At 40.8% G+C, this 9,299-nt stretch overlaps 1 protein-coding gene across 4 annotated transcripts in view; it reads right to left on the bottom strand.

Moving 5' to 3' along the window:
* Positions 1-1,612: 1,612 nt before the first annotated feature.
* The window catches only part of LOC118806214 (retinoic acid receptor beta-like), a 179,043-nt gene continuing 171,356 nt past the window's right edge, over positions 1,613-9,299 (bottom strand). For 3 of the 4 annotated variants that reach the window (XM_036567674.1, XM_036567676.1, XM_036567675.1), the window contains 3 exons: positions 7,167-7,371; positions 3,720-3,878; positions 1,613-1,862 (listed from right to left, as the gene is read on the bottom strand). In XM_036567674.1, the coding sequence (XP_036423567.1) occupies positions 1,639-1,862; positions 3,720-3,878; positions 7,167-7,371 (588 nt within the window). In that variant the 3' untranslated portion in view covers positions 1,613-1,638. The remainder of the gene's footprint in view (positions 1,863-3,719; positions 3,879-7,166; positions 7,372-9,299) is intronic. The other variant, XM_036567677.1, reaches the window with a different exon arrangement.

The raw sequence follows: 9,299 nt of genomic DNA, 5'->3' as shown, positions 1-9,299 counted from the left end.
TTCATTTTGACCAGTAACTGCTTGTCTATGGCCTGTTCCACCAGACCCCCTCCACTACTCACGAAAGGTAACAGCTGGTGGTCCACGCAGCCTGGGTACATGTATATGTGTTTATGTAGACTTTCCTCATCTAGACACATGAACGTAGAGCTTTCTTAAAAAAAAAACAAAACAAAAAAACAAAAACAAAATGCAATAAAACAAAACTGCATTAAATATACGAACGATATATAAAATATTAGACTTCCGTACTGTCTATATGCAAGAACATTCTATATAACTGTATTTTAAAGGACTTTATAATGAGCCCCGCTTTTAAAGATGTGCAGTTGCACTTTTTGTCCACTAGGGGCAGAACAGCACTGTCGAATATGAACACTGGATACGTAAACCACCGAAGTAGTGCGGCTTCATGTGAAAACCTTTCAGTTATTTTTATGCAGCATTTGAAAACGCCAGCTGCCCTTTACATAGACTGACGACTCGATGACCAATAGAAATGGTCCAAAGTTACGTGGAATAAAAGCTCTTTAAATTAATGTACGTCAAAGTTAAGCAGGTTTTCTCCTTCTCTAACAGCGCTGAGCAAAACTCAGGCATTTATTAAATTTCCAGTTAAAATAACCACTCAAAACAGGTTATTAACTTTTCAGCACCAGAAAAAAGCAGAAAACATTTATTTAACAGAAACTCTAAACTAAATATAATATCAGATTTCAAATAAAATCTGCAGGGAGATTTTTTCCACACCTCCAAAGTTCAGTCTTGGAAGTTGGTTTTGGATTTTCTGCTTCTCACGATCCAAATAATCCCAAACACAGTTTTCCAGGTGGTTGTTAGGAGTCGTGCTTTCTCTATATCTCAATTTCTGAACTCTAATTTTGAAAACTTCCTTATTGAAGTGGATTATTTTATATTTAATCTCCTCAGAAACGTCTGAAAAATGAATAACGTGTATTTATTTTGACTGGAAATTAAACGAATGGCCGTCTCTGCGCAGTAATGTATAGAGTTGTCATTTCAGAGATGCGTTTTAGTTACACCAGAGGCAATATTTACGTTCTCAATAGCGCCACTTCTCCCCCCTGGTGGACAGATGTCTTCTGTGCATCTTTAAACGTATTGTATCGCCTCAAACGATAATGTTTAAGTTTAAGACAATGAAAAAAGCACCACAAAATTTATCATACAGAGATCTACCCATACAATGGTATGTACAATGTATGCCAGCATGTAAGAGAAAGACAGAAGAGAGGGAGCGCAAAAATCACTTAATCAAACTCAGAGCCCGTCATGCAGGTTAAGGAATATACAGACGCCTGAGGGGTTTCACCTCCGTGATACAGGTGGGCATCCGGGACGCATACGCACATTCGAGTGTGCTGTAGAGTGAGTCCCATAGTGCTGATGCCAGTAAGAGCTCATTTCTCTGTTTTTTTTTGTTTACACGTGAACAGCTGGTCCTTTTAGGCCATTTTTTATCTTAACTGATGAAACGTGAAGAAAAAAAACAACAAAACAAAACAAAGAAAGATCATCTGACTGGCGGGGAAAGGGAAGCGCCGCTGGTCCACCTGTACTGTGCAAAGGAATGTCTGAGGCCGTAGTTCTGGATTTGAGGTTTTAGGTGCTGTGGTTTCAGGGCTCCTCGCCGGACGACGAGGCGGCCGCACCGCCGTCCGACGGCTCCGGCTCAGGCGAGGCAGCGGCGGCCCGTTTCGGATCGGCCGAGTTTTTGTCCGGACTGTTCCCCTCCGCGGAGCTCTGTCCGTCCTGACCTTCCGAATTCTCCAGCATCTCCTGAATGAGGGGCGGCATGGAGCCAGGAATCTCCATCTTCAGAGAGATGACACGCTCGGCACCTAAAAAAGAGAGAGAGGAATTAAAGGGCCGGTATGATGGTTGTGCTAAGTTCTAAGGAGTGTTTCAGCTGTGCTTTTCGAACGAGGCACAGTGCTAGGCAGCCAATCAGAACAGCTTGTTTTAAGACACAGTGACAAATCAGCCTGTTTAATTTTAAGCTCTACTGAATTTTTAGTACATAAAATCACAAATTCATAAATGGATATAAGAAAATTGCAGGATATGGACCCATTAAGGTAATTTTTAATACATAAAATCACAAATTTCATACATAAATTTAAGAAAATTGTAGGATATGGGCCCTTTAAGGTCATTTTTAATACATAAAATCATAAATTTTAAGAGTGGATATAAGAAAATTGTAGAATATGGGCCCTTTAATGTAACATAAACTTAAATTATGTTTTTATTTTGACTCACTGTAGATGCTCACCTTGTCTTTAATTTAGTACCATTGCAACCAGTGTTTTCCATAATATAAATACCAGATACAGTCAAATGCACAAGTTAAAAAAAGCCAAATTATATGTTGTTAATTAAGTGTAAATAAGTTACACATCCTCTACAGAGAACACACCACTGCACATTTTAACATTACTTTAACAATTACTGTTTATTTTCTGAATTTAACATATTGGGGAACAAGTAAAACAGAAAAAGTGGCCTGTACAAAAGTTGCAGCATATTTTATGTTTTATTTTTTTTCCAATATATTAAACTCACCAGTATAAGTAGAAAATAGCAAAAAATGCCATATTTAAGTATTATATAAACTTATTTTCACTTCAACAACACGTAATTTGACTGGGGGGTTTCAGACTTTTGTACACAGCTGTATGTATGAAGTGACGCTGGTAGAGCACTGCTTTATCAAATAAGGTAGAAAAAAAGAGATTTCACACAACGATGAATAAAATAACAATGAATAACTGAGACATGTAATTCCCAACTTCTGAACATTTTAGTGTGGCCATACACACCGATCAGGCATAACATTATGACCACTTTATCAGCTCCACTTACTATATAGGTGCACTTTGTAGTTCTACAGTTACAGACTGTAGTCCATCTGTTTCTCTGCATACTTTGTTAGCCCCCTTTTACCCTGTTCTTCAGTGGTCAGGACCCCCATGGACCCTCACAGAGCAGGTACTATTTGGGTGGTGGATCATTCTCAGCACTGCAGTAACACTGACGTGGTGGTGGTGTGTTAGTGTGTGTTGCGCTGGTTCGAGTGGATCAGACACAGCAGTGCTGCCGGAGTTTTTAAAAACTGTGTCCACTCACTGTCCACTCTATTAGACACTCCTACCTTGTCAGTCCTCCTTGTAGATGTAAAGTCAGAGACGATAGCTCATCTACTGCTGCACAGTTTGTGTTGGTCATCCTCTAGTCTTTCATCAGTGGTCACAGGACGCTGTTGGCTGGATATTTTTGGTTGGTGGACTATTCTCAGTCCAGCAGTGACACTGAGGTGTTTAAAAACTCCAGAAGCACTGCTGTGTCTGATCCACTCAGACCAGCGCAACACACACTAACACACCACCACCACGTCAGTGTCACTGCAGTGCTGAGAATGATCCACCACCCAAATAGTACCTGCTCTGTGAGGGTCCATGGGGGTCCTGACCACTGAAGAACAGGGTAAAAGGGGGCTAACAAAGTATCAGAGAAACAGATGGACTACAGTCTGTAACTGTAGAACTACAAAGTGCACCTATATAGTAAGTGGAGCTGATAAAATGGACAATGAGCGCAGAAACAAGGAGGTGGTCAGAATGTTATGGCTGATCGGTGTAAATGCATTAATTAACACAGAGAGTGATCCCTGTCTGCTTTGCGATGTTTGTCCGTACCTTTGGCGCTGATGCTGCGGAGGTCTGTGATCTTCATGAGGGTCTTGGGGAACATGTGGGGCTTGCTGGGCCTGCGCTTCCTCACGTAGATCTTCAGCGCTTCCAGAAGAGGCTCCTGCAGCTTGTCCACCTTCGAGGGCTCCTCCAGGTCCTGACGGTCTGTTTGAGCATAGAGGAAAAAAGAGAGACCTATAATAGCAGCGTTTTATAAGCACAGCTACTGTTACCAGTGAGCAAAAGCCCACATACAGCACAGTCCGAGGGTCTGTACTGCAGAAATTTGGATCTGAAATAAAACAGTCACTACAGAGTTACATCTGTGCTGAGAAAACCACACAGGAATCAGAACCATCTCCCCCATTTCAGGCACCAAGATTAACTAAATGAATTAACATAGTCGTAAATACAGCTGTCATATTTAATACTTCATTGTAAATCCTTTGCAGTCACTGGCTGAGATCCGTAAGCGGTAGGCATTATCAGCGCCGACTGTCTTCCCTGAATTGAAAAAAAAAAACATCTTGGCAAATTAAATCAAATTTATTCTAGTCAACATATGTAATGGCTGTCATTATGAGACTGTTATATGAATATTAAGATTTTTTAAAGATAAATAAGCTTATTTAACTTGTTTCTAGTTGTTTTTATTTGTTCTAAGTAATATTATTTACTGAAACGGTCCTATTCCATTGGCAAACTGGCATTATACCTTGAAACAAGCAAAATTATTTCATAATTTAAGACTTAAGATGCTGTTCGCATGCAAATTACATGTAAATAAGTTGACCTCTTAAAATCTCAGGTTTATTACATACTAAGGGTTATTATTCAGTAACTACAGGGACTTCAATGCAAACCGGCTGAGCTATTCTTAGGTTATAGAAGTGTGTAATAAAACTTTGGGCCCTGGCCATTTAAGGGGTTAATACATCCTCTAAAGAGAACACAACTAAATATGATTAAATATGATAAATATGATATTTCTTTACAAAATTTTATTGCACAATTTATATTTATTTGCTGAGTTTCACATATAAAACGATAAATAAAAAAATATATATATTGCACCATAACTTTTGCACGTTTTGTTAAATTCCATCATTTCAGGTCACGCCATTTGAACGAGGGCTCCCGAACCTTTTCCCTGCCTATATGTACTGGAGAGTGAAATGTTTTGAAACTTTAATAATGTTTTAAAAACCACAGCAAACCAGTTTTAAAAAAGGGAGGAATGTGTGGTTTTCTGTGAAATGGGGCCCTTTAACTCCAATGTGCCACTAGGTGGCAGTGTTGCTATGAAAATGGGCACCAATCAGCCCCCCACTTTGTGAGGGGGCAGAGGTGCCACCACAGACTCTGCGCTGCTTTTCTTAGCTCTCCTCTGGATTATGCAAGAGTGTGTAAGAGCGGGCGCGGCGCCGAGCCTCGGGACCTCCGAGTCGAATATATAACACTCACAGAGACACGCCTCACTCCACACACAACCGAGTGTGTGTTCTGATACTGTAAAAAACTTCAGACTCGCCCTCGGAGGTAGCAAGACATCCTGAGGGGTCTAATTTCCTGTCAGGCAGGAGGGACAGACGACATGCACACAGACACAAAGGCAGCAGCCAGGTTAAACTCAGTAACAGCAGACATCGTATTTCTCATCATGCAGGCGCTGAAGACCCCATACCCACCTTCTGCTCCAGTGGAGCTCCCTGTCTTTACTGCGCCATGATATTAGAATGATTTAATCTTGTCGAGTTTGTAATTGAAAATGAGTGGAAGGGCAATTCCACCAATGTTGCAAAATTTCTGCATAATTAATTAGTTAAGATGTAAACAGAGTCGTTCAGAGTGGTATGGTGTGAAACGATAGGAACCAGACGTCCACCTCTAAAAGCTCCCTCACAGACAGTTACTGCACGAAACAGTTATGAATTCACTGCCTGATGACTGAGACACTGTTTTACAATACAGTTTTGGCCTAAAACATCATTTTAACACCTATAACATCTTAACATATATATAGTTAAGCAGGGGTGACAAAGCAGCAAAGCCATCTAATCATCAAGTTTGAATCCTGGTGTTGCTGCAACCAAAGGTTTTGCTCGTTATCAGTGCATTTCTGATGATGCCAGTTGGCTGATTTAACATTCCATCCTCTGAAACCACCGTCTCAGACCAGTGTTTATTCTAGCACCTCACTTACCTGCCTTATTACCCCACTTATCTGACTGTTACCCCACTTGCCTTCCTTATTACCCCACTTATCTGACTGTTACCCCACTTACCTGCCTTATTACCCCACTTATCTGACTGTTACCCCACGTACCTGCCTTATTACCCCACTTATCTGACTGTTACCCCACTTACCTGCCTTATTACCCCACTTATCTGACTGTTACCCCACTTACCTGCCTTATTACCACACTTATCTGACTGTTACCTCACTTACCGCCTCATTACCCCACTTATCTGACTGTTACCCCACTTACCTGCCTTATTACCCCACTTACCTGACTGTTACCCTACTTATCTGTCTGTTACCCCACCTACCTGCCTTATTACCCCACTTATCTGACTGTTACCCCACTTACCTGCCTTATTACCCCACTTACCTGACTGTTACCCCACTTACCTGACTTGTAACCCCACTTGCCTTCCTTATTACCCCACTTATCTGACTGTTACCCCACTTACCTGACTTGTAACCCCACTTGCCTGCCTTATTACCCCACTTATCTGACTGTTTCCCCACTTACCTGACTTGTAACCCCACTTGCCTGCCTTATTACCCCACTTATCTGACTGTTCCCTCACTGATCCCTTTCTTTGCTACTATACACTCTTTAACTGCTGCTGCACTCAGCACTTTAACTTAAGACACATACTTTACACAATGTAAGGTTTACAGCTATGACTGTGTGTGTGTGTGTGTGTATGAGTGAGTGATGGTAGGAATGTTTTTAATTTAATTGAATTGAATTTAATTGAATTGAATTGAATTGAATTGAATTTTATTTTATTTTCTTTACTGCATGTGAATGTCAGTCTGATACTGTGCTCTGTGAGCTCCTGTAACCAAAACCAAATTCCTTGTATTTGTAAGCAAACCTGGCCAATAAAACTTGATTCTGATTCAGATTCTGATATTATTGGTCAACTGATAGATCGGTCAGGCTCTACCACACAGTGGGTGGGACCTGACTACAGATAACATTAAGGAGCAAAAATCAGGAAAAAGTGATGGAACAAATGATTATAGCAAGAGTATCTTTATCTTTTCTCCTGTTAAAGAGACACAGAGGCCCCCCGACAGTCTCCCTATGACTCATCTCAGGGATCCCACTCCACTGCGCACCACTCCACTGACAGTTACCGTTCCCCTGTATGACCCGAGCCACTCCCCCCACCCCCCACAGCGGGCATGCTGAGCACATGCGTGTGTGAGAAGCCCACCTCCGGAGATGAGGCAGATGGCGGAGAGCAGGCCTGTCTCCGTGTCGTCCATCTCGATGGGCAGGAGCTGGTTGGCGAAGGTGAACACCAGGTCTGTGAGCGGCCCGAATCCGGCGTTGTGCATCTGCGTCCGGTTCAGAGTCAGCCCGTCCGAGAAGGTCATAGTGTCCTGGTCCGGCGTGTAACGCGTGCAGATACGCAGGATCTGCGTCCACACAAACACACAGAGCACAGATGAATACTAGGGCTTGACCGATATATCAGCACAGCAGTAATATCACCTGGAATTAATCGGTAAATGACGTTCTCTCGTAAGTTTCCTAAAAATAAACAGCTTTCAGGTAATAAATGAAGTCAGAGGCCGCGAGGGATGAACAATCATAGCTATTGTAGCACATTCGCGAGTGATAAACAGCGTCAGCAGGGCTGGGCAATAAGACAATATGTATTGTTATTGTAATAAATTGCATCACACTATGTCACAATTTGCTTTTCTGAGCATATTGTGGACAAGGTCAGTCCTTAAATAACACTGACCAACAGCAAAGCAGACATAATTAGTCCCGTTTAAATGGACTTATTATACATTGATTAAAAAACACTGTATTCATAGTTTTTGAGAATATTTTTTAACTTAACTTTAACTTATTTTTTGAATATACTTGTTCTTTTGCATCCTTTCAGAATCATCAGATGCTAAAATAAATACCATGATAATACTGTGTATCGTGGAAGTATTGTGATATTATATTTTTGCCATATCGCTCAGCCCTAAGCATCAGTGCTGTTTTTATTACCCAAACAGGAGTCGACTCTGAAAGCATGTGGCACAAGTTGACACTTGTTAGCTATACATATTTTGAGTTATGTGTAAAAAATATTCATCACATTTTTTTTGATACACCTCTACAGATCGCTGCATCACTGTATTGAGCGAGATGCCGGATCCACTGAAATTGGTGCAGGATCCATTCTGGGAGCTGCTGGATCTGAATCTGGCACAAATTATGCTCTGATTATCACCCAGTGCTCTGCTGTGCCGTTCACTTGATTGATTTTGAATTAATATTTGGGCTGAATTTCTGGTGCTGCTGAAGCCTTCAGTGCTGACTTCACCAACACCTGAATCTGAACTCACACAGCCAGCTCTGGAGTAGGGTGTTTTTAACCAGGCTTCTAAATTATATTACTTGTTAAGGATGCTTTATAACAGTGTTATAAATACAACAAATGTCCATCACTTTAATAAAAGGCCCCTTGTGTAAATACAGTATCATTTACTAGCAATTACTGGCATTAACCGTTCATAAATAGTCACGTATTGCATCATTAAATCTGCTATTTAATGCTTGTGTTGTGAAATCCCTATGTAGGTAGCCTTCGAACGAAGTTACTACATTTAGTATAATCAATGCTAAAATCTTTATGTAAATTAAATTTATGTAAACAACCAAATAATGATACAACTATCTAAAGATCAGCCGTTCCCAACAAAATTCAATACCGGCTGTTTTCTAGTTACCGTAACCAAACCACAGTCACAAACTCATCACTCTTTTAATGGCGTACCCAAACTCTGAAGAAGTGCCAAATGACTCACTTTAAACTTCTAATTAGAGGCAACAATCCTACATTTCAAAATCAAACACTTTCAGCAGTGAAATAAGAAGAGTGTACACCAAGCTGGACATAAACAATGTCCAGGTAAACTACACTGTTAGAAATAAAGGTTCAGTACATTTTTCGTTCATCATCAAGGTACAAACAGTGTAAATGTTCCCTCAAAAGGTACAACAGTGGTTTTAAGGTCTGATTGTGAACCTTAAATAAGTTTTTCCAGGTGAAAAGTTCATATTTGTACCTTTTCATAACCGAATGTTTTAAAACAGAACAGTAAAATAAAAGCCTGGAGACGAGACGGGGTGTGTGGAGTCAGTACAGCTTAGAACATATCATCTCAGTGGATTATGGTTCAGTTATGTTCCCTGACTAAAGGTACTGAGATGGACCCTTGAGGGTCCCACCCCAGTGACAAGAGGGGTCCTGCCCCAGTGACAGTTCAGTACCTTTATTTCTCAGAGTGTATGTTTAAGATGAAGCAACTGATACAGTATTTTTAAACTTCTAATACTG

The sequence above is a fragment of the Colossoma macropomum genome, unplaced genomic scaffold (assembly GCF_904425465.1).
Source record: "Colossoma macropomum unplaced genomic scaffold, Colossoma_macropomum, whole genome shotgun sequence".
Classification (NCBI taxonomy): Eukaryota; Metazoa; Chordata; class Actinopteri; order Characiformes; family Serrasalmidae; genus Colossoma; species Colossoma macropomum.
Note: the sequence above shows the minus strand (reverse complement) of the source record. Positions and strands in the feature narration are given on the sequence as shown.